Raw genomic sequence first — 25,326 nt, 5'->3', positions numbered from 1 at the left:
GACCTACCCTTTTTGCATGTCAACCATTTTTTTATTCATAATTCCAAGATCTCATGTTTCTCTGATTAAACTATAACTTCTGAAATAAATTGTGATATCCAGAATAGCTGACTTCAATTTGAATAATTAACAACATACCAAAGAATCATTGTAGAAAATCCATTCATACATATGTTATGTGTCAAATTTGTTGTCAAGATGGAGACGTAAGACATCACCATTAATGATATGTTAATTGCAGGTTAAGTATGGTTCTATGCAGCAAGCACCTTTAAACAAAAACAAAAATGTCTTTTGTTATAACTGTGGTAGAGCTGGACACTTTGGTCATGTGAGTATTTAATTAGAGTGTTAATTTCTGACCCAAGCCAAGACAGGAATCTTATTATGCATATATGTATATTTAGTGGTCACAAAACATAAAGCCCTTCAAATGAATCACAGCCTGGAAAAGGGTCAACTTATTTACTTAGTGTCCTTTCGTCCTTGCTTTAAAGTTGTTGAAAGGTCTTTCAATTTTACGTAACTTTAGGTGATTGCAAGATTTACAGTCTTGAATAAAAGCTGCCATATTGTTCCATTCATCAAATAAGTTATTATGTGTCTTCTCTACAATAATTACCGTCCTGTATTGTTATTCAAATTCTGCTTCAGATGCTTGGCAAACACATCTAACCTACGAAATACGTAATGTGTGATGTTGTACACAGTGGTAACAATACCAAATAGAATAGTCATTATTGATTAAAGAAATTCAAATATGAGAGACCCAATGACTATATAGGAAGAATCTGACTAATCGTAAGGTAGTTTGCTGTCATTAAAACAAATGATCAAATTTCTTTGAATTTCAAAGTATGATTTTATTCTATGTTGTTGTACACAAAACTAGAATGAAAATATATAGTCACCAAACTACTTTTTGGACGAGACATGTGTCAATTCACTACGTTCAATTACCACCATAGACTCCGGCCAGTCAAAATGACTATTTTGAACTGTAGGCATTAATCAGTGATTCTGCCAATGATGGAGAGATAGAATCTAGGTCAGAGGAAGCCCCATGACCCCAAGATTCTTTCCCTTACGTCACAAACCAAGTGACCGAGGCCATATGGCGGCGCCATTACGGCTGGCTATTCACTCTTTCTTTATCTCTGCATCGACGGGGGATGAAGTTTAGCGGCTCTGCCTGCATAGCCTGCCTTTTCCTGTCCGGGTTTCTGGCTTGGGTTGTTACTGGTAGGATAAGTTTTCCTTGTCATTTTTACCCTCGTGTCGATTTTCCCTTTAAATGTAGCATTTTTCACAACAAAGTAAATAAAACTCAGCGACTTAACTTAATCACTTGTTGGTTTTGTTGCGTCACCTTTTCCAAATGTATTTCGCTTCCCTCATGCATGTCATGTCCATTTTATGCTTTATCAATGTATTTAGAAATCGATAGATGTAATGACAGCACCAGATGCTTGCCGCCGGTTTTGTCTCCTCGTTTTTCGAGGCGACTGTGCAGTGGTTATAATCAGAATTTACCAGCATAGAACCCACATCTGAAATGCTATTTTTGCCGTGGCTGCGTGCGGGGTTCAGGGTTTTTGCCTTGAAGGCGTATGTTTTTCACTGGAGTTCTGAGGCCTGGGATGTTTTTCAGAGCCACACAAAATCACTGACACTGACTGCGTCGCTTGTATTTTCACAGCAAGGTCGCGCGTCCAGTAAAAATCGGTTAAAGTCTGTTACAGTCTGTTTTCAGGCAGTGGTTTACCGGATTTGCGGTAGCAAGTAAGGCTAACACAGGATTTACTTCACCATCCCTACCCAAAGCAACAGTTGGTGTTCCTGGGCATGGAGTTTGGCACAGAGGTAGGCTTGGTATAGCTATTTCAAGCGGGTTGCTTGGCGCTATACAGCCTAGCAAAACGCCTAGTCAGCGTTCCCTCAGTGTGCCTCCGAGAACTAATGCTTATCATCGAAATGATGATCTTGGTTCAAAGGGTAGTTCCCCAGGCCGCATTACGCAGCTGCCCGGTACAACCCCGTACAAAGGAACTGCCCAACTGGGATTTCTCGATTGTGTGGTCTGCTCTAAGCAGACCACCCCTTTGAGCCTCCCTACTGACCCTCTCCTCAGGTAGGCATCTGTCAGAACTGGGGGCATTGGGGTATTGTCCTTCTCAGACGATGTACATGTACCGCCTTTATGAACAATCAAGTTGTGCTAAAGACACGAATCGGGTTTCTCGCCAAATACCAGGACATAATCCTCACCCGATCGTCATCCCCGGCTGTCATATTTTGTCGGGCCGGAGGGTCAGGCGGAATTGCTTCTCTGCCCGGTTCGAGCATGGAGTTGCTACCAAAATCGTACTGGGGATTCAAGACAGGGTGCCAAGCACATGTCTTTGTGTTATGGCCCAGGCAGACAGGATAGGCCGGCCTCCCTGACTTCCATCACAAGGTGGAAAACTGCGACTGTATTAGAGATCTATAATACTTTAACTTCCTCGACACAGAGCTTGCAGAGACACCAAGTACGAGCACATGAGGTCCGTGCGATTGCTAACTCACTAGTGCTAGCGTCAAGCGCCCCCTTGAGCATTTTCTGAAGGCAGGCTTCCGGAGAATGCAAACGTCTTTATAAACTACTACCTAAGAGACCCAGCCCGAAGAACCACAAGGGTCCCTGCATATAGGCAATAAGTAGGTCTCAGCATTTTTGTGGACAGATTTCTCTACCATCAGCACTCCTTGGAAGTTTCGAGGTCTCGCTTTTCGGCCTATGTCCTCACGCAGAACTGTTTCGGTCTTTACTTCAAAAGCATACTACTTTTGGGGGTCTTAGCGAGGTGATAAGTGGTGTAGAGTGTATCATCCTTGACTGGGAAAAGACTTTCATCAGTTTCTGTTTGCTCATAAAACCTGCCCCCTATCAGCATCTGACTCTACAGTTTAAAATAGTCATTTTGACTGACCGGAGTCTATGGCGGGTAATTGAACGTAGTGAATTTAGGCAGAGGGTTCTCCAAACACGCCTATTCACACAATTCATACCCACCATAGACCCCCCCCCCACTTTTTCCGTAGCTTTGGTCTAAGTCCTCGATGCGAAGAGAAAGGAACCAGAGTGAATAGCCAGCCGTAATGGCGCCGCCATATGGCCTCAGTCATGTGGTTCGTGACATAAGGGTTTCCCCTGACCTAGATTCTATCTCTCCGACATTGGCAGAATCACTGATGCCTACAGTTCAAAAGAGTCATTTTGACTGACTGGAGTCTATGGTGGGTATGAACTATATGAATAGGCGGGTTCGGAGAACCCTCTGCCTAAAACAAGATGATTATCATGCCATTAATAATCGGTTTCTATGGTTTCATATCCCAAATATTTCCAAATCACATGTAGAAAAGCCATTGTTTTTAATGTCTAGCAATTTTGAATACCGGTAGTTACTTAGAACAGCAATTACTGTAAAATCTGTATTAGAAGCCTCGGCTTCTATTAAAATGGGGATGCGGCATCTACAAATATAACAAATGACAAATGTTTGGCTCTCAATTGTTCAAAAAGAATGGGATGACTTCTAATGGGAAAGCGGCTTCTAATACAAATTTTATGGTACCAAGTATTGTCTGTTATTTATTTATTTAATACAACCACAGCATCAGTTTGATGGATACCATTCCACATAACGCTACAATATTCAAGCCTGTTTCGAATATAAGAAAAATAAATAACCTTTAAGGTGTCAACATTCTTTATATTGTGACAATTACATTATATATCATATGGAGATATAAAATGGTTGTCCAAAATTATTAACAAATACTGATGAATACATTCTATTTTTAATGGAATAATGTTTTAAAAATTCATATAAAATTGTTCACGATGAGAACCATGTGTTGTCAGTGACTTGTTACCAAACGCTTCAGCGTGGTATTAAGAGTTTGTTTTCAAGGGTGGGTGATACCAAGGTGGGAAATGGATGCACATATGGGGTTAATTCCTTGAATTGCAATATAGAGGGTTCAGGCTGAAATACAATATATAGTGTTTTCATGTTTCGTCTGACATTTCTGTGGTATTCTGCTGCTGTAAGTAATGCACGATTTGTTCCGAAATTCAGTATGTTGTGTGCATTCCAGGGTTATTCGTTTTTTGCTGAAAACACCCCTATTTTTTAATGACAGAGTTGAATAGTTTTACTCCCACTGGAAAATCTGCATTGTTGCTTGAATGAGAGCTAATTAAACACATTTTCCCAGACCGGCGAAAGAGTATGCAACAGCCAATTTTAACAGCCTGATTTTACTCTGAATGTCAACATGAAAAGAGGCTAGTCCATTTTACGCAGGAGTAATTGGGAGTAGAATATGTGAGGGATAGTATCAACAGAGATGTGTATAGTGAAAAGTAATATCTATCTTTCTTTTTCATTGCTGAGCATTTCTGTTTTAGTATATTGGTTTGAAAATGTTGAACTTGCATGATTTGCAATGTGTTTTTTTTACTGGAACTCCCCTATTGATCGAATCCCGGGTTTGAACGAGAACGGCACACCACATGATTCGTTTGAATACAATGCTGATGGCAAACATGCCGTGCTACTGCGGTACTCCACTGACGGGATGACTTACTAGTACTGCATGCTACAACTTCGCTTGTGATGTTGCTTGTTAGTCATGGATTAAATGAATCTTGATTACCAGTCAAATGTTGCTCATTTGACGTTGGTAATCTTTATTTGGAACTGAGTAACCTCCTGGTACTTCGTACTATGATAAAAATCAGTCAACATACATCATGTTCTCTCAATCGTAGTATTTCATGTGATGTATACCTAATATGCCAAAAATGTTGCTGAACGATTTGAACTGGATAAAAATACTAGACGAAAATTTGTTTACAAAATAAAAATACTTCGGTTGCCAATGAAAACAAACCGGTAAAAAAAAGCTATATGTTTTCGGCTGTTATCATGGAAGGGACATGAACGTGAAGCTAACGTCTGTTTATAACTAAAACCGGGCACCTTATACGAGGTTCGCAAAATAACATTCAGTCTTTAGAAGTCACTTTATTTTATTACCTTGCCCGTACCATCAAAGATGGAAGGGAAAGGTATATTAAGGGAAAAATTTTGTGCGGCATTGTTGTTGTTGTCATCGTCGTCGTTAATAATTGTTATTGTGTGCATATTTACTTTACTAATTCTATTCCAAACTTTATCAAACTTGGTCACCTTATTCATCAGTATAAAGTCTTCCCTGAGTTTGAAACAACAGATGTCCTGTATGAAAATATCATGCAAAAATTGAGAAAATCTGATAAAATATTTTGACTGTTTCTACTTTACTGATCACTGGTGATACACATCAAAGGTCACTGATCTCAGTGGAAATATGCATTGTTGTATGTGTTCAATGAAGCAAATAATTTATCTTGTAATAATATCCTTGGTAATGTATCTCAGAATTCCATACTGGGTTTCAAAACCAACTCATGGAGAGATTGCACAGTCTGATACACATTTGCAAACCTACCAATACAATCTTTACAGAAAACAAGATGTCAGAAAATCATTATAAGCACTCATATGAACTGGTGGCCTATCTTTGATCAAGATCTGAAGCTAATAGAAAATCTGTTTAGTTCAAAGTTATCAAATCAAAAACAATACATAAAAAATACATTAAAAGCAAAACATTTCATCCACATTTTAAAAAGAAAATTATTCTAAAATATATGTATTCTGTATTTGACAAACAGTTCATTCGACAAATGAAAACTCACAGGAATATGTTTCAGCTATTAGAACAGAATGATAGAGTTTTTATAATACTAGTTTAAAAACGCACTTCAAAGATTGCAGTGTTTGAAGATGTAGATTCTCAGGAGGCAACAGTACTGTTGACTTCTCCCTCCACTGGACACCAACTAACTATTTAAGTTAATTTGCATACAAAGCAGAGCTTGCAACATGATAGCTATTCATAAAGGGTGTTTTTTTTTTTACTTTTCATATAATACAGTAGTCACACAATGAGGCAGTTCATATTTGTCTCAGTGAATCATTAATTTTTGACAGACACCTGTACAAAATACTTGGACTAAAGCCAGCTAAAATTTTCTGTTATCTTGCATGTTTTATGAATCTATTCACATGTAAATGCAGCACTTTTTTTGCAATGAGACATTTGTTTTTATACTAAAATATCTGAATTACTTTGAATAAAGCTGGAAATTATGTCCCTTAAAATAATTAAACAAATAAGGCACCAATGTTTTTGTAAGATATTTACATCTTTTAAGGACATTTGGTAGACTGATTCCCCACTGTTGGTTCAACCCCAAAACTTGTTTGTATTCAAAATTAATTATGACAATGCATATTTATATTGAAACAAACTATGATAAAGGGAATTATATTATATAACCAAGGGCAAGATCACCAGAGTTCAACTATGTTTGTTAGGACGTATTCAGCCGTTAAATGTATTATTTCCAACCGTTTTGCGATAGTATTTTCTAGATTGGAGGCAGCATTTACAATTTGTTCAAAGTTCAAAGCTGCGTTGGGATTACGTTGACAGTGGTAACAATGTCGGCGCCGGTGATCTCTTACCAGTGCGCAACGTAGCCTGAATAAAAGGCATGATCATTTAGACACTGCTATTACAATACTGGTAGGAGGTAATAAATTTGGAGCGAAAGTATTCAAAAAACAGATTTTGGCTGTTGCCATGGTAGCGGTAGGTCAGAATTCTTTTTCCAATTAGTGATGGTACAACCTACCTGTCAAGTATGAACAAAATCAGCCAAGCCAACAAAAATCACAGAAGAGTTAAAAAGCCATTCCTGCTGAACAGTTACTCTAACTTCGGGGTCAAATTTCTCATTAATGAAAAAAGATATCAAAAATTCAAATAGTAACTTTTTGCCCACACTCAAGCAGAGTACAATGAGTTGTGTCTGAGGTGTTGTATCACAGGGAGTTGGACAAACTTATGTATTTTTATAAATTATTGAATAATAAAATGTTATATAACTTTTCTTTTACCCCCTCGGGCCCCTCCCCTTCCTGGTATCTATTTCAAGTAATCACTATTTTTATTTTGTAAACACATTTCCGTCTGCTACTTTTGTCGGGTTCAAATCGTTCACCAGCATTTTTGGCATGTTAGATGTACATCACATAGAATACTAGGATTGGGAGAACTTAATGTTTGTTGACCACCTGGAAACTGGGTTTTATAAATCTTGAAGGGCTCTCGGAAGATCCACTCGCAGCCTGGACCCGCAGTAAAATCTCGGATTAATATGCAGCCGCAACCATCAACATCGATATACCATGAGGTTTCTGCTGGCGACTTTGCGGCGTTACTCAGTTACAAATAAAGATTACCAACGCCAAATGAGCAACATTTAACTGGTAACCAAGACTCAGTCTATCTACGATCAGCAAGCAACATCACAAACGAAGTTGTAGTGTGCAGCTCACGAGTCAGCGACGACCGATGTCAACGAAAGTCATTCCATCAGTGGAGTACCGCAGTTGCACGGCATGTTTGCCAATGCACAGATCTGTGGAGGAACTTTTAACTTCAACATAAACCGTGTATCGTAGTCGCCCAGTTTAAGTTCTGGTTCTGTCGTGGTCCCAACTAAAGGGCAACAGTCGTCGTGTCGCGTCCTGTTCGATATGGGACTCATAGCGACGTATACAACGCGTGTAAAATACATTGTTTATTTACATGAAATTCGAACACGCGCTGCGCGATGACCACCACGCTTAAACATCCACGAGTTATTTATTCGGACAATGACTCAAATTAGACGTCTGATTATTTTATTTTCACACGTACAGCGACACGTGTTCTACACTGACAAGCGTTGCTAGGTCGCAGCACTGTCTTGGAGCATATATTAATGGGCAATTGGGTTCCCAGACCTAAATTTCTATCCCAGTTTGTCGCACGTTCTTTTTTTAATATGAAATAATCAAATATGGGACCTGTATGTATAATAACAGAACCCCACACCCTCCCCGTGGCTTCGCTCGTGAAAGTACGGCAGCAGGATACACCGCATCACTCGTGAAAATAATTTCCATACGCAATGAAAGCCACGGGGAGGGTATCTGTCATAATAGTTCATTATCACTGAAAACATTTTTCCCCTGAAATAAATTCCAGTGAAAATGCCATTTCCCCTCATACTCTATTGAGACACAGCACAGTGAAAATTAGATTCACATGTAATGCTTGAAAACATGTCAGCAAAAATAAATTAAGTGAAATTATACACGTCTTTATAATAGTTGGAAATGAACAAATTACACCCGACCCTACCACTCTATATACAATGTAAACTACACCCCAAAACATCCTTTCACCCACAGTTACTACCGTGTTTCACCAGTGTATTCTATTTGACGTCAGGAGAAATTGAAATAAACAAATTAATTATAATTTCAGCCTCTAGTTGAGCACTGATTAAATAAACTACCTCGTCTTTATGTCAACTTGCAGTTATTCGTTGCCTACATCAGTGATTTCAAAATATATGTTTCAATCCCAGGAATTTCCCTCGCTGTTAATTGCATGGGAGTGCCAGTCTTTAATGAATCTTTATTGTCATGTCAATTTCTTGCGATTACTCGAACATTAAGCTGTAACCACATACTGCCTAGGTGCTGTAACTAAATCCTGGTGTAAGCACCGGTTAGGCAGGCTTGAACTATGCATGTGAAGCCAGCTGTGGGGTATATTCAATCCTATAGATTTCTCATTGTTTGGTAACTATTTGCTGCAAATGCAGCAAAAATCAATATAAAAAAATATTACCCACACAGCATTCTACAGGTTACTTGTTTCAATAAGATTTGCTTCAGAATCCATTTAATACACCTGTGGATTTCCAGATTGCCATGCTACTATTATTATATGTAGTTGCAATTTAGTGATGTTCCTGCCATCAAAAACACCCCCCCCCCATACACACACAAGTAGCATTCTCACAGAACATATATTTACTCATTTACATTGCTAAGACGCACACCACATGTATTCAAGCTGGTGTGGAATGCCGATCAAAGAGTCAACGAAAACAGCACAAACTCAACTTTGAAATAATACTGAGCAACCAAATTTCTATATATTACACATGTAGGGGTAATCTTGTTTCACTGTTTAGGAGAGTCTCAACAATTGGCCCAAAGTAAAGTTTTTTGAGAATTTATTACCATTCATCGGTTCTGCTTACCAGGAGGTGAAAATACCCAGATATTCACTCTCAAGATTAGAGAGATTACACTTAATGTTACCTTACTCTCATACATGTAATTGATTTTGTAGATATGTAATAAAAGCAGAATGATAAAGTCTATTATACCAATGACGCCTTTTATATGTCGATATGACAATTGGAAGCAGATTAATAATAGATTCAATGAGATGACAAGTCAGCCAGGTAAACAGAAAAGAAAGCGACACTCATCTAATAAACACAAGTTTTTTGATGAGGAAGAGGATGAGAAGGATGATTATGAAGCAGTTTGGTTTAAAAACAAAAAAACAAAAACAAGTAAGTACACTTATTGAATTATTTACCGTAGACATAGACAATTACTGTGGGCAGAACGGAGCACTGATAAAGTGCAGGTATGGTCTAAAAAACGGCATGGTTCTGGTGACAGCCAACACCACATGTGAAGCACACAATAGGAGTCTTTGCAGTTACCTTGTCAGTATGTGCGTGTGTGTGTATGTGTGACATTCATTAGATTTTGATGAAACTTGGTACATAGATGCTCTGAACTAATGCACAGATGTGATAAGTTTTGGGTAAAAATCCATGCATATAATTAACCTAATTTGCATAATGATTAGTCAATTTTCGGCTTTTCCACTGATATCTCGGGTACTAATCATCACATTTCAATGAAACTTACATAGATACATAGGACAATGCACAGACAGATATGTAAAATATTAATTACTTAATTTGCATAATTAATCAATTTTCAGCTTTTGATATTTCAAGTACTATTACTTACTTTTCAATGAAACTTGGTACATAGATGCTCTAGTTTTAAGTAAAAATGTGTGCATATTAATCAACTAATTTGCATAACTAGTTAATTTTTGGCTTTTACACATATCGCAAGTACTAATTATTCCATTTCAGTGAAACTTGGTACATTGATGCTCTAGAACAATGCACAGACCCGCTCAGTTTTGGGTTAAAATCAGATCATATTAATTACCTAATTTGCATAATAAATCATAATTTTTGGTTCTAATCACATTTCAATGAAACTTTGTACGTAGATGGTCTGTGACAGTACTTATCTTAATTCAATGAATCCTTGTACATATGTACTCTAACACAATGTGATGATCAAATTAGTTTTAGGTTTATATACATCTATAATAATAATTATCTAATTTGCATAATAAATCACAATTTTTGGTTCTAATCACATTTCAATGAAACTTCGTACATAGATGGTCTGTGACAGTACTTATCTTAATTCAATGAATCTTGGTACATATGTACTCTAACACAATGTGATGATCTAATTAGTTTTAGGTTTATATACATCTATAATAATTATCTAATTTGCATAATAATTTACTTTTCAGCTTTTCACTAATTTAGTTAGGATTAATCATCACATTATATTGAAATTTTGTACATGTGCACCCTGAAACAATATACAGACCTAAATCTATGCATAATAATTGCTTAATTTGTATAATAATTCATTTGGTTCATTGAAGTAATCCACATACATGATTAGTTTAAAGTTGATAAACATGCATATTGAATACGGTATCTATTATTAGCTCATTTCTGTTATTTAAAAAAATCTGAATTAAATTGAATTCATTTCAGAGGTGCTCTGGAACTAATTAGATTAAAAACCATGGATGAGAAATCAATTGTATTTTCTGTATGTATTATAAATTTTGATAATGCGAATCACATTTTTTTCATGTTATGCATCTCAAATAGCAGACAAAAATTAGTTGCCAAGTTTTTTTGTTTGAAAAGCAAATCTAAAATTTTGAATTTTAATGTGTCTCCAATACTCTCAGCACTCGGGAGTTCTTTCTAAGCTTTCTTTGATTTTCACTTATTTTGCCACTGCACAGAGCCCTCTTTTGAAAAATTTATTAAACCTGAAAAATTTGTACTCCATCAAATATTTTAGCAAAATAAATGACCTCATCATTTTTAAATTTGACCAGGAAATCTTTTTTTGCAAGGCCTCATACATGATTACACATAGGCTGCCTGGATTGATCAGTTTTCATGTTCACACACTTGGTTCTAAGTTGTTTGAACTTGTTAGATGGATTTGATATGATAATCCATAATTAGGTAGCATTTATTTCTGAGGTTGGACAGCAATTTTTGAATAATAATTGATGTATGCATAGTGAACTGTTTCATTATCTTCATGGGCTAGATACTGTTGAAATAGCTGCATGTCATTTTAGGAAATTTGACTCAATGCATGAATTAACAAAATCTTAATTTAGCAAAAGTGCCAACAATCTCATTGTAAGAATATACTTCATTGAAATTAGTGACATCTTGAATTATGGATTCGTTAAATTAACATACTAGCTAAAACAACACATTTACAGTACTGCTCTTCTCCCGTACCCACAGTAATATTGGGGACCCCTCCCTCTCAGATCATCTCTATCACAGTCAATCAAGGCACAAATTTACCAACTGTATTACACATTTCATTGTTTGCAGAAAATGGATTCCATCAAACGATAACCAGAACCATAGATAATCATAAAGTTAAGACAAAGACAAAATGGTCAAATAACTTTCCTGTACAAGATAAAAATAAGTATAAGAAAAAAAATAAAAACAGGTATGTGTACAAGTTGTGTTTGTCTTCATATCCCCTTGATAAGAGCAGTGGGCAGTGCCACGTCCTTGATATGGGACTCATAGCGATGTACACAATATGTGTAAATTACATTGTTTAACATGAAATTTGAACATGCACTGAGTGACACCTTTCGATCTGAATTTAAACTGTTTAATGCTTCATTATCGTGAATTATGTAAATGAAAACAAAAATGAGATCAAATGAGATGAGTTTTTTTGAGAAAATTTTAATTTTTGCCCTGGTTTTCATGGTGTAATTATTTCTTCATATCTTGAAATTATTCTTGGTGGCATAGGACAAAAAAGTTTGAATTTTTATATTGTTAATTTATTTAGTGAGTTTTCTAGTACAGAAAAATCTTGGTGACCACCTGTATATAAAGACTTATAGGCAGACACCTCTATATGAATGTGATTTATTAGTCCCCGTTCGGACGAAGTCCGAAAACGGGGACTTATAATTCGGTCTCCGTCCGTGCGTCCGTCCAGAGTCATATGTCAGAATCCTATGGACCGATTCCGTTCATTCTTTGCATGTGCCTAGTACTTTATCTGGGACCATATGCACATGCAGTGGTTTAGCAACTGGCAGCCATCCTGTTTTTTGAAAATGTTGTATTTTGGACATGCTTTGTCAGTTTTCATTCAAATTTGGTACATAGATTATACATGTTAGGATACATGTCCATGACGATTTATTTCACAATTGGATCAAAGATGGCCGACTGGCAGCCATCTTGTTTTTTGAAAATGGCTTATTTTGGACATGCTTTGTCAGTTTTCATTCATATTTAGTACATCGATCATACATGTTAGGATACATGTCCCCGACCATCCGTGAGTTCCTGAGTCTGTCCGTCCGTCCGCCCGTGCGTCAGTCTGTCAATAGCAATATTTCAGAATCCTGTAGACCGATTCCGTTCATTCTTTGCATGTGCCTAGTACCTTATGTGGTACATATGCACATGCAGTGGTTTAGCAATTCGATTCAGAATGGCCGACTGGCAGCCATCTTGTTTTTTGAAAATGTTGTATTTTGGACATGCTTTGTCAGTTGTCATTCAAACTTGGTACATAGATTATACATGTTAGGTTACATGTCCATGACAATTTATTTCGCAATTGGATCAAAGATGGTCTACTGGCAGGCATCTTTTTTTTTTCTTTTATTTTATGCGGTATCTTGGAAGTGCTCTGTCAGTTTTCATTCAAATTTGGCACATACATGTACTTTATACATGTTAGGATGCATGTCCATGACAATTTGTTTCAACATCTGGTCAAGGATGGCTGATTGACAGCCATCTGACTTTTTGGTATTACTACTATATTTCCACAATTTATGTACCATTTTCATTTGTATTTTGCACATACATCATACATATCAGTGTGTTTCATAATCAGATCAAAGATGGCCGAATAACGGCTGTTTTTATTTTTGGCCATATTACTACTACACGGAACACGTGTTTTGATGTAAATAAACAATCTGTTGTATACGCCACTTGGAACTCAATTTTCAAGGACACGCTCACGACAACCCCTCCGCTTTAATATGACGAGCAGAAAGAGAACTTTCAAAAATTTAACGGGGACTGTGTCATTTTCAATGACTTGTTTATTTTTGTGAATTCACTATTCTTTGAGACCAAAATAATTAAGACTATTTTAACAAAGTTAATGAATGAAGTCCTTTTAGTGGTTGCTATACACAAATTTAACTGGATATAGTTTAGTTGTGAACAAAAATTTTTTTAAAATTTAAGTGCTAAATTCTACCGTATTTATCCGGGCATAAGCCAAGGGTCCTGGACATGGAAAATTGCAAAAAAGTAGGGGTGGGCGATTGCCAGGAGATCCCCGGCAAAAAAAAAGAAAATTCACGAAAATTGACAACACACAGATCAAACTGCGGCAGGGAATAGAACGGCAAATGAAAACATGCAACGGAAATAAATGAACAATATGCAATACTAGAAGTAAAACAAAAATAATGTATCGCTAAATAATGTGACAAATAAACCAGAAATAATAAAAATCGACAGTGAGGAATCATTTGAATTAGGATTTTCCCGCCAACAAACACGCCCAATACGCATGAATTAAAATGTCAGGTGTTAAACTGCGTAAAATGATTTCCGGTCTCGACAAATTACGAATCAACCGTCAAACAAGATCAATAATAATTTACAAATTTACACAGTAAAAATTATAAAAATTCATAGCTGTTTGAAAAACTTCTCAGATCTTTATTTGTATGTTCATTGCCATCTTCGTCAAACTCAAAACCTCAAATGTCCAAGTCGGCGTCACTGTAGCCGTCGAACAAAATCCCTACAACTTATTCCTGAAGTTCATCGATATCGTCCCACACAATTTGGACTTAGCACTTTTAATCCAGGGATTTCGCAGTCTGTCAGCTTGGCACTTTTTATTCATGTCTAATCATAATAAAGAGACAAGAAAAATGGGATCGCTCTGCTGCGATGGCACACGATGCTTTTGTTTACAGTCTAGCAATCATCTTTGACCTTTATGCATCTGCTTTACTGATTGGCGAAGAATGACATCACTACTAATATTTCATCATAAAGGTCAAATCGTGACATTGCTTTCTTAACAGACTCGAGACTTATTTATCACAGTGAAAGTTATCATTCAGCAAGTTCTGGCGGTTGAAATGTCTCACTATATGGGTATCACGGTGGACTTGAAATACCCCGGTAGGACGTTTTTTTTCATCCAACAACAGAAGAATAGTTTTCATGACAGAAATGCAATAGCGGTGATAAAAGATGGTAAAAAAGTTGGCAGTCTTCGGCGTGACATTGCAAAATTGCTTGCCCCAGTTATGGATTCGCAAACTGCAACAAATATTTATAAAGCCAAAATAACGTGATTTCAACCATTCTCCCAGGTACGGGTTGCTACAATATTGCAACATTGTTTTCATTGTCGATGACGCTAAAGCCGAACGAGTGCGACACTTGCTTAGCGGCTCTCCTTATACGATTTGCTTGAATTGTTTCTAAGGAAGCACAAACCAAACGGCCGGCCCTTTTTAGGGCCATGACATATTTCAAAAAGAGAACTGTCGTTTCTGCTTTAATATTCATTTTTATAGACTTGCTGACTGTTATGATTCTGAAAATAATCAAGGGTGAAAGCGCTGCCCTGAAGGCAGAAAGCTGTCACAGCTATTTTGCGTTCACGCCTTGTTTTACGCAATTAACAATTTTTATAAGTATCACGACAGACTTCAAGAAAGTCAACTGTTAATACAACCACAGTCAACGAATAGAAAATAGTTTTTTTTGTTTTGTGTATGTAGAAAAAGACCCCCTGGGCGTGTGCCCGGATATGACCTCAACTTCTTTATTGTGTCAAAAGTGGGGGTGGGCGTTTGTTCAGGCATGGGCTCTTACCCGGATAAGTACGGTAAATGTAGCACAGACAGTGCCCTGCTGTAGCACCTTAATATAAATTGTTGTAAAAAAATCCTGAAAACACAATACTGTAGAAATTCAAAGCTACAGATAGTTCAAGGTTGTCAGGGTGCACTGTCCCCAAACCAAATAAAAGTAATTTATGGTGTATTCATCTTGACTGAATATGACCTTATGTCAGTGTAAATGGTGTGGTCTATACAGACTATATGCCATAACAAGCTTTGTCAATTTATGTAAATTAAATATTATTCTCTTATCTGCAGACCATCAAGATACTAAAAGTGACAGTGAACTAAGATTTATTTATACAAAATAGTTGATGACAAAGACAAGAGAAAGTCATGGCGTTGGATGTCTAGCCATTGCAGTCATCTTCCCGAAAAGTTTGTGGATCAATCTACTAGCTAACCATGGGTTTCTATGGCAACTAGTAGAGCTTCCTGTTTCCTGTATCTGATCTAGAATGTAGTGGTTGTTCTGCTGTTCCAGCAGCTTTTAACCAGAGTATGTGTGTAATAGCATGGACCATTGAATCTCATAAAGAAGTTTTGAAAAAAAAAGTTTATAACAAACCTATATCACACTTTACCAAAAAATGAGTACCCAAATTCATCAAAATACTTGTCTTGATAGGCCCTGTTGTGGTATAGTCAGGAAATGGGTATTTACCATACATGTTCACCTCTGTGCAACTCATTTGTATCTTACATCTGTATCTGAGACATACCTGGGCTAATTACGTTTAAACTTCACACATGTGCATGCATTTGTACTGTGATCCTATTTAATGGCCTAATGCAGCTATTTTATTGCTAAGTATTTCTGCCATTCTGGAATTGGATCTCAGACCTAAATTTAGTACTTTACATTGGTCCTTTATGCATAACATTTGTTTTAAGGAATGCTGTAGACAAATTCACATGAACACTGTACCCAGTGTTCCTACAAGTTGTACACAAATGTCAACTAGTTCCTGAAGCATTGTTTACATAAATTACATAATAAAAAATTTACTTATTTTCTGAAATTAGATGCTAATTTATCATCTTGGATGTAATCACTTCTGAGAATCAAATGTTTCTATTCACATGCTGATTATTTCCTGTTCTGATAATGAAATAAATACAGGCAGAACAATTAGTATCTTTTTATATTGTAAATACATTACTTTAGACTCCATTGATTAGTCTGTCATTTATATGCGTCTTAAAATTAGATTATGAATTAAAATTTGACCATATTTGTAAATGTGTTCTCATCTTTTGTGTGTACAAAATGCACGTCACTCCATTTCGTATAATCCATGTGGACCGCTATTTCTACTTTATTCAGAGTTGTACCCCAGACCATGCGGTAGTATTAACACCAAGACGAATAAAATATTTATAAGGCTGTAATTTATTTCCATTACTGAAACAAAGTGAATATATACACGTGTTAACACCCATTCAAAATTATTTGCAATCGTTTGTTTCAAAATTATTTGCAATCGTTTGTTTCAAAATTATTTGCAATCGTTTGTTTCAAAATTATTTACAATCGTTTGTTTCAAAATAAATTGTAGCTACTATGTTTCTGTGTAAGCAAAATCTCAAAAACTTACTTTGTCCGGAGATTAAGTTTTAGGGACATGTCTGTGCATATTAAGTGGTTAATTTTCATATTAATCTTCTTATTTCAATCTAATTTGAGAACCACAATAGATTATAAGTAAATTTACTACATAGATAAATTCATGCTGCCAGTGATCCTCCCCTTGACCTTACTGCACCTTAACTGTTTATGAATTTTAATTTTTGAGATTTTTTTGTAAATACATTATGAATGTATTCTGTATTCATACAGGAGCTCTGCAGAGCTTAACTTTGATTCTTCATTATTGCCGATTTACAGGCAGTAACAAGAGTTTTACTCAAATTTAGTCTGTTGGCTTTAAAATTAGGGTTCATTTCCAGAAATATTGCAGAATATAAGAAAACAGTGCTGGAGAATTTGGGCAAGAAAGTCAGATGGTGAAATAGTTAAGACTGTTTAGAATATATATTGCTAGATATATGTACTTTAAGCCATAGTATTTTAGCTTTGCTGGCTCAGATTTTGCCAGTTGTCTTCAATTCTTGGAATAAGCTTTTTTTATATGCAGCTCGTCTCTTGTGCAACTCTTCATCATCTCGACAGCTTTTAGCCCAGTATGTCAGTCCTATGGCTGGTCTCCATCTTATGTCAGACCTGAAGACAAATAGATTTACTCTTTTTCAGCTAGTAATGTGTCAAAAATAATAATAATAAACTAATTTAATAATTATACTGCAAGTTTTTGATTTGGATAATAAAGCTACTACCTCTTAATCAGAAGTGCATATAAATAAAAAATCACATTTGTACATGTATACTGAATCATTAAATTATTACTTATTTTGACCTGCCAGTCAATAAAACATGACTTCATCAGTAAAACTAATTGCAAAAATCTCACCAGATAGATAGATAGATGGCAATTAGTTGTCAGTTTACTATCGGTATTTCCTAGCATTAATTTTGCAAAAAATACCACAACACACTGAATGGACGTTTTCAATCTTCTGTAAATTTATACATAAATAAATTACCTGTTTTTACCGGCTCTATGTACCATGTTGGGATGATGACCTAGCAATGTACCTAATGATGAATGAATAATTTATATAATTATAATTAAAATTAAAAAATCAACACTGTTCAACTTAGTTTAGAAACATTGAATACCTTTTTCAGCTTCAGCACAAACTTCTTTATTTTTCATACCATCTGTGTAATCAACCAAAGCCTGACTGAATCCTAACATGTCTGTCTTTACATGTTCCAGACATCCACTTTTATGAGTGCCAGGTACATAATACATGCATCCATTTTCCTCATCAGCATCCTCCAATGCTAACCAAAATGTCAAACCTACATATATATAACTTAATATTTAATGTGAATTCAATATTTAACAAATTATACAATTGTTTCCTTTACCCCGTAACAACTCTGACATATTGTTAAGGCATTAAATAAATTTCATAAAAAGAAATTAAAACCATATAATTTTTTCAATTTTCCCTGGAACAAGAAGCAAAATATAATTTTTCTTTCATTTACAATTTACCGTAAAAAGCATGTCATTTCCTATACAAATATAATTTCAAATAGAAGTCCAACCAAAAATGGCATTTGTTGCATACTGAATCCTTAAAATGTTACTTATTCTGACCATAGAAATACCTCTAATTTACATGAATGCATACACAGCTAATAGAGAAAGTACGGTAGATGTATGTTTGATCTGAGAAATTACGCTTCATTCATATGGAATTTGTCTAGTCCACATGTAGGAATGGTTGCATCCAAATATTAGAAAAAACAACATACCAGTAGACATTGAATCTGATCGTAATAGCACCCTTCTGAATCAAGGTAGGACATGCCAATTTTAAATCAAATTGCAAAAACCCACTGTAAGATAATCCTTGACTAGGCACACCAGAGAAATTAACAGTTGATGACAAATTTATAGAAATGTGCATGAATTTGTCAAATCATGTCTGTGAAATGGTTAAAGATGAATTAAAATGAAACCAACATGGCCACAAGACGGCCATTTTGAATCAGAAGTGCACTAGTAACTACAATGTATGACGTTCATGCCGTGTTGCCCAGGCATGCCTGATAAAAAGTTGATTTTTAGTGTTTTAGGACAAAACTGGTCATTAGCCAGTCAAAGGTCAACCAAACTAAAAAACATGTTCGTGTATTCCATTACGACTGTGTATGATGTGGACTAAAAACTATCCAGTAAGACCAGGTACTTCCACCTAGGTAATATTTTGTAATTATACCTTTATCATGCATAAAATACTTTCCATCTTGGTGGGGAGGTGTGTCCTTCCCTCCTGGAGGCTTTGAGAAAAACTGGATGTTATTAGGTTCACATTCCATTCCAAGCAATAAATCAGCTAATCCATTGAAAGCTGGTGACTCTGCTAAATCCTAAATTAATTGAAATAAATTATTAATAAATAACAAGTTAAAGATCTCATTCAACATGATTTTCTTGTATATCCAACGTATTCTCACAAATATGGTATCACAAACACACTAGAAAGTTGGATTACGGGAACAGAAATGAGCAAGATTATTGCTTTTTTCTTAAAAGCAAAATGCATATAAAACAAGAATGCTTCGTGAATAATCATGAACACTAGCAAAAACTGCCCAAGTTGAACATTAATCGGTTCTTTCACTTATTTACATTATTTAGCAATTCATTGGCAACATCAAAATCGCTGAAAACCAAACATTTTCTTCACACAATAAGAGTTTTGTAAGTGATAATATGCATATTTATGTAAATTTTTTCTTTGTTAGAGTGGTTTAAATTTTTTGGAGGGAACACTACACTTTATAAATGAGATTGTCATTGACAATAAATAAATATAATTACCTTGAAAAACTCATCATGTACAAGCATTTGTTCCAGTCTAATAATGCTGTCTTCATTTCCTTTTTCTTCATAAAAAACAAATTTTGATTCTATTTTCGGAACAACATCTTGTCTATAGCGACCAAGTTCTCGATGGACAGAAGCAATCTCTTTGTCTGAGAGAAAATCCACCAGCTGTAAATATATGAAAAGAAATAGTTTTTCATATCGGAAATTTAAAGGGCGGTGGTCGTGGTGTTTGTTTTAATTTCATGGATTTTACATGTGTTGTGTATGTCGCTGTGATGATAACTGATTTGAAATTGGGAGACATATTTGTAGAACATAGCTACAAAATTGAAATTGAATTAGGCAGTAAAACAAGACCAAGTAAATCACATAAATCAGCAGTTAATGCTACATTAGGTAATTCAGTAAAAAGGTAAATCAACTTTGAATAATATTTTTGTTCTCTATACCCTTGTAGAAAAATATGTTTATACTCTTGGAGCTAGATTCTATTGTGCCTTTATTGATTATGAAAAGGCATTTGATAGAGTACACCATTGTTCATTATTTTATAAGTTGTCAAAAATTGGGATTAAGGGGAAACTGTTTAAATCACTTTATTCTATGTATCAAAATATTAAGGCTGCTGTGAAAAACCCAAAGGGAGTTACTGAATTTTTCCATATTAATGTTGGGCTGCAGCAGGGTTCTGTTATTTCACCTTTACTGTTTTGCTTTTACATAAATGACCTTAAGAGTGCCCTCCAACAAGGACAGGAATCAGTTGTGTATATAAATACTTTAAAACTTTTTTATTTGTTATATGCGGATGATTTGGTGTTGTTCAGCAGCACACCTGTTGGATTACAAAGATTATTTAATAACTTAGTGGATTATTGTCTAAAATGGAGACTGAATATTAATCTGAAAAAATCAAAAATAATTGTTTTCCGAAAAGGGGGTCGTCTGAAAAAATATGAAAAATGGTTTCTGAGGGGTAAAGAAATTGAAATTGTAGCAAAATATAATTATTTAGGCATAGTTTTTTCGAGTTCGGGAAAATGGTTTCAAACACAGAAAGATATCTCGGCGCGAGCTAGAAAAGCACTATTTTGTTTGGAAAAAACCATTATGGGGTTGGGGGGACGTACTGCAGCCTGATCTTGCATGCAAAGTATTTGACTGTAAAATATTGCCAATTTTGTTATTCGGTAGTTGTGTGTGGGGAATGCGGGGTGTAATAGCTGACATAGAAAAAGTACAAAATAAGTTTTGTAAATTTCTATTGAGAGTTAGTTTCAACGCTTCCAATGCTGCAGTAAGGGGTGAATTAGGAAGACACTCAGTTAGAGTCTATGTTAATATTGAAATGGTCAGATTTTGGCTGAAACTGATTCAAGAGGACGGCTCAACCATTTTAAAGGAATGTTATAATTATCTATACCATAGAGCAGAAGGGGGGTCTAGGTGTTGGGCTTTAGAGGTAAAAAATATTTTATGTACATCTGGTTATGGACATGTATGGTATGAACAAAGAATTGATAATAGCGAGATGTTCTTCAGTGAATTTAAAAGAAGATGTTTTGATATATCTAGACAGAATTGGTGTGCAGAAATTAATAAAAATGTAAAGCTTCAAACATATTGCATGTTTAAACAAGATTTAATATACGAAAGATATCTTACTGCTATTTCGTTGGCTACTCCTATCTATTCATGTGCTATAACTAGACTTAGAATTTCCTGTCATCCCCTAGAAATTGAAAATGGTAGAACATTGGGTATTCCACGTGACCAAAGATTATGTCCATTTGGTTGCAGGGTCACAGAGGACGAATATCATTTTACTATGGTTTGTCCAAAATATGAAGCACTTAGACAAAAATTCTTACCAAAATATTATTTTTCACCACCAACCAAGATGAAATTCATTGCATTGCTACAGAGTACTAACTCGTATATTTTACTAAGTTTGGGTAAATATTTGTTTAAGAGTTTTCATTACAGAGAAACTGAAATGGAAGTATGATTTGAAGTATATGTATCTTGTAATTTTAAAGCGACCGTGTGTAATTTAAGTTTTGAAATGTAACAGTACTTTAGGCCGGTGGCCATATAGTGCGGAATAAAGAAAATAAATAGTCAGTGTCCAAAATACATGTACTGAGAGAGTTATATTAAGTAAATGTTAAACTTTCAAAACCTCAGAGACATTGATAGATTTGTATGTACAATACCTTCAAATTAAACAACAAATAAACTAATTAATACTAAAACTCAAAAGAGACAAGATTCAAGTATTATGTACTTTTGTATACCCCCCTCCCTCCAGCAGCATTTTTCAGCTATTTTCAGCATAGTGCATTGTTATGTAATCCCATCGCTGCCACCATATGTAAACTGAGAACAGACTTCTCAAGATAGAGTGAACCAAGTGAGTATTGGTCATCAAATCAGAAGGAGAATAACGCACTAGAGAGGAGCACTTGTAGCCAAGGTGTTTATTGCTCAACTGCTAGGCCTGAAACTAAGTAAATAAATTCATATTTGCATGTGTATCTGCAGTCAAGTAACTGGTAATTGAGGTGGGTGCAATTCCTGGACACAAAGAATCTTAATTACACTTTCTTTTAGTTTGCCCATGATATCAAACAGATAGAAATGATTTTATTTCCAATATTTTATTCCCCAAACAAATCATTACCAACCTGCAAAAATTCACATATTTAATGAAAGGTAATGACAGAAATATAATTAAACTTTTAGGGGAATTTTTACATAAATCATTCATTTTAAGAAATAGGCTTTCTGTGGATGTAATACCTTAACTCTTTTTTTCTATTTTTTACGTTATCATACTTTGATATTATTTTAATCACTTATATATTTATTGCTGTAAACCAAAAGAACATTTGTACTTCTAAGGATGCAATAAAGTTATTATTATTACAAATTTCTAATGATGAAAATATTGTCAGATAGACAAGGTAATCTCTATACCTTTCATTCCCTTTATTTTAATTTCATTCTTGACACCTTTAGAACAATTTCATAGAAAACAATGCTACTAAATCAAAACTGCATTTTATATCATTTTTTAAAATACATATTTTTTCTTTAATTCTGGATAAGAAAAATCCCCTATCAGTGACAATATATAATGTCATCAGTTTACAATTATATATATATGGCATAATATTTCCATCACAGTAAGATAAAAGCATTTGAAGTGATTGCCATTCTCAAAAACAATCACATGCACCATTTTTTAAGTCAATATATTGCAAATTGCACATTAAAAAAGTCAGTAGTGACAACAGTGACATTGCTAGGAACTGTCACCTGTCACAAAAATATTTATTAAATCTAAAAGTCAATACATTTTATAGACCTGGAGTACATTTATTGGTAGATTGTGAGTTTAAAAGGAACTGCAGCTCTCTTGTTAGGCTTCATGGTCATTAGATCCCTATGTGACATTGGCCTTTTAATGTTGGGAAAAAAAGAGTTGCTGACTTTATTATGTCCCACCCCTGGGATAACACAAAAATGGTTTATCATCCTGTTATCACTACCCCATCCTATAACGCATTGTTGTCCCAAGGTGGGAAATTTCATGAGAAAATTGATGACTTCTTCAAGCTTCTCTGAACCATCGTCCCTTAACACGGTGTCTGAACATAGCCTTGTGTACATGTCGGCGGTCGGAATAACAGACATGTACACAGGGCTACTATGAATATTACTGTCCAGAGATTACCTCCACACTTTCACCACATACCTGGTACTCCGAGGTGGTGGTGGTGATGGGGGGGGGGGGGGTGTCGGTGTTCCCATAAGGACAGCTAGCATAAGGAACACCATGGTGGCAATTACCTTCCATGTGAACAGTTACAAGACGGGTACTAAATCAGCGGGTACTAGCGGAATTGAAAGCACGTCGATACACGGCACTACTAACCTTCACATAACCATTTTCATCAAAAAAGTGTTTGACTTTATCTTCGTCGATGCGATCACAGTACTTGGGCCACGATGAGACAGCACCTTCGCCTGTCTTCTGTTTTTTATTCTCTGGCTTTTCCATTTCATGCAAACTGAAATCATTTGACCTTTGACGCAACCAGGAAGTAATTCTACGTGATGACCGATGTTTTACCTATGTATTGGGTTGGCTTTTCAGAAGTCGGAAGCCACAGTTTATACAATTAATTAATTAATTATGCATATTGTCTGGATGCATATGTATTATTAGTTTGTCATCATATAAATATAATTCTAAAATACTGTTCCTGTCGAAATCCAATGCTCACAAAATTTGATTATTAGGCTAAATATGTTTGAAAAGTTTTACAAACTTCTATAGCAAACCACAGGGAGCCCAGGAACTATAATCAACTGTAATACGCAGTCTCTATGAGCGGGGGGGGGGGGGTATCGGCTGGTATCTAGTGTAAGAAATAGACAAGGGATGAAGGCTCCTGCCAGCTCACATTTTTTAAACTCGAAAAAACAGACGAAAAGAATGAAAAATAAAATCTAAAAAAATACCAGGTTGAAGAATATTAGTTGCTTCTTCAAATTTCGCCAAAGCCCTACCTACATTTTACCGATATCTGCAGAATAAATCAAGAAAACTACACAAATTTACTCCATTTAGGAATTCCTAACGGTTTGCCCGAACGCACGGCACAGCAACTAATATTCTTCAACCTGGTATTTTTTTTAGATTTTATTTTTAATTTTTCATTCCTATTTCTTACACTAGATACCAGCCGATACCCCCCCCCCCCCCGCGCTCATAGAGACTGCGTATTACAGTTGATTATAGTTCCTGGGCTCCCTGTGGATATTGTAAGACATTGCCTCATGAATTAGAGTGTTTTCTTTCACAGTGCATGATCTATGCCAGTATTTTATCATCATTTTATTAATAAATACTGACAGTGGATGTCTACCCAGCTCTCCTCTTACAGCCAAATTTGTTGCAGACTGGTTAACTTGAAGGAGTAGTTTGCACAATTTTATGTTAATTTTTTCGATGACTGTTTTGTCTGTATACTTTTCTATCCCCCAAATCTCACAGCCATATGTTAATATAGGTCTAATAACATGATCAAAGACATTCAGCCAAGTTTTTATATTAATTTTGGTAGACCCACTAAGAGATTTTTTAATAAAGAAAAATGCTTTGACTGCCTTTTTATATAAATTTTCTTTTGCCAAATCAAACTTTCCATTTGGCTTAAACTCCATACCTAAATATTTATAACTACTCACAATATCAATTTCTATATTATTATAATAAAAATTGTATTTATGATTGAGCAACCTGCCATTTTTGTTAAAGACAATTACTTTGGGTTTGGAAGTGTTTACTTCCAAATTCCAATCAGTGCAATAGGAATGTAGCTTAGTAAAACAGTTTTGTAACCCTTCCTCTGTTTCAGAGAGTAATACTAAGTCATCTGCATAAACTAGGCTACTTATTGATGACTTTCCA

At 35.4% G+C, this 25,326-nt stretch overlaps 2 protein-coding genes across 2 annotated transcripts in view; one reads left to right on the top strand and one right to left on the bottom strand.

Annotated features, from left to right (window-relative positions):
• LOC102803091 (zinc finger CCHC domain-containing protein 7-like) overlaps positions 1-16,618 on the top strand; it is a 35,871-nt gene extending 19,253 nt beyond the window's left edge. Inside the window, exons 6-9 of the mRNA XM_085501541.1 lie at positions 242-331; positions 9,358-9,586; positions 11,777-11,900; positions 15,634-16,618. Coding sequence (XP_085357667.1) covers positions 242-331; positions 9,358-9,586; positions 11,777-11,900; positions 15,634-15,649 — 459 coding nt within the window. The 3' untranslated portion in view covers positions 15,650-16,618. The remainder of the gene's footprint in view (positions 1-241; positions 332-9,357; positions 9,587-11,776; positions 11,901-15,633) is intronic.
• A 132-nt stretch (positions 16,619-16,750) lies between these two features.
• On the bottom strand, positions 16,751-23,996 carry LOC100378442 (uncharacterized). Its single transcript, XM_085501542.1, has 6 exons — positions 23,785-23,996; positions 19,836-20,009; positions 19,231-19,381; positions 18,116-18,301; positions 17,980-18,031; positions 16,751-17,599 (listed from the first exon to the last, which is right to left on the bottom strand). Exons 1-6 carry the CDS (start codon positions 23,908-23,910, stop codon positions 17,461-17,463), a joined length of 828 nt encoding a protein of 275 aa, XP_085357668.1. The 5' UTR covers positions 23,911-23,996; the 3' UTR covers positions 16,751-17,460.
• Between the last annotated feature and the right edge of the window lie 1,330 nt (positions 23,997-25,326).

This window comes from Saccoglossus kowalevskii, chromosome 7, assembly GCF_978046115.1.
Source record: "Saccoglossus kowalevskii chromosome 7, keSacKowa6.1, whole genome shotgun sequence".
Taxonomy (NCBI): Eukaryota; Metazoa; Hemichordata; class Enteropneusta; family Harrimaniidae; genus Saccoglossus; species Saccoglossus kowalevskii.
This window is presented reverse-complemented; position numbering and strand designations above follow the sequence as displayed.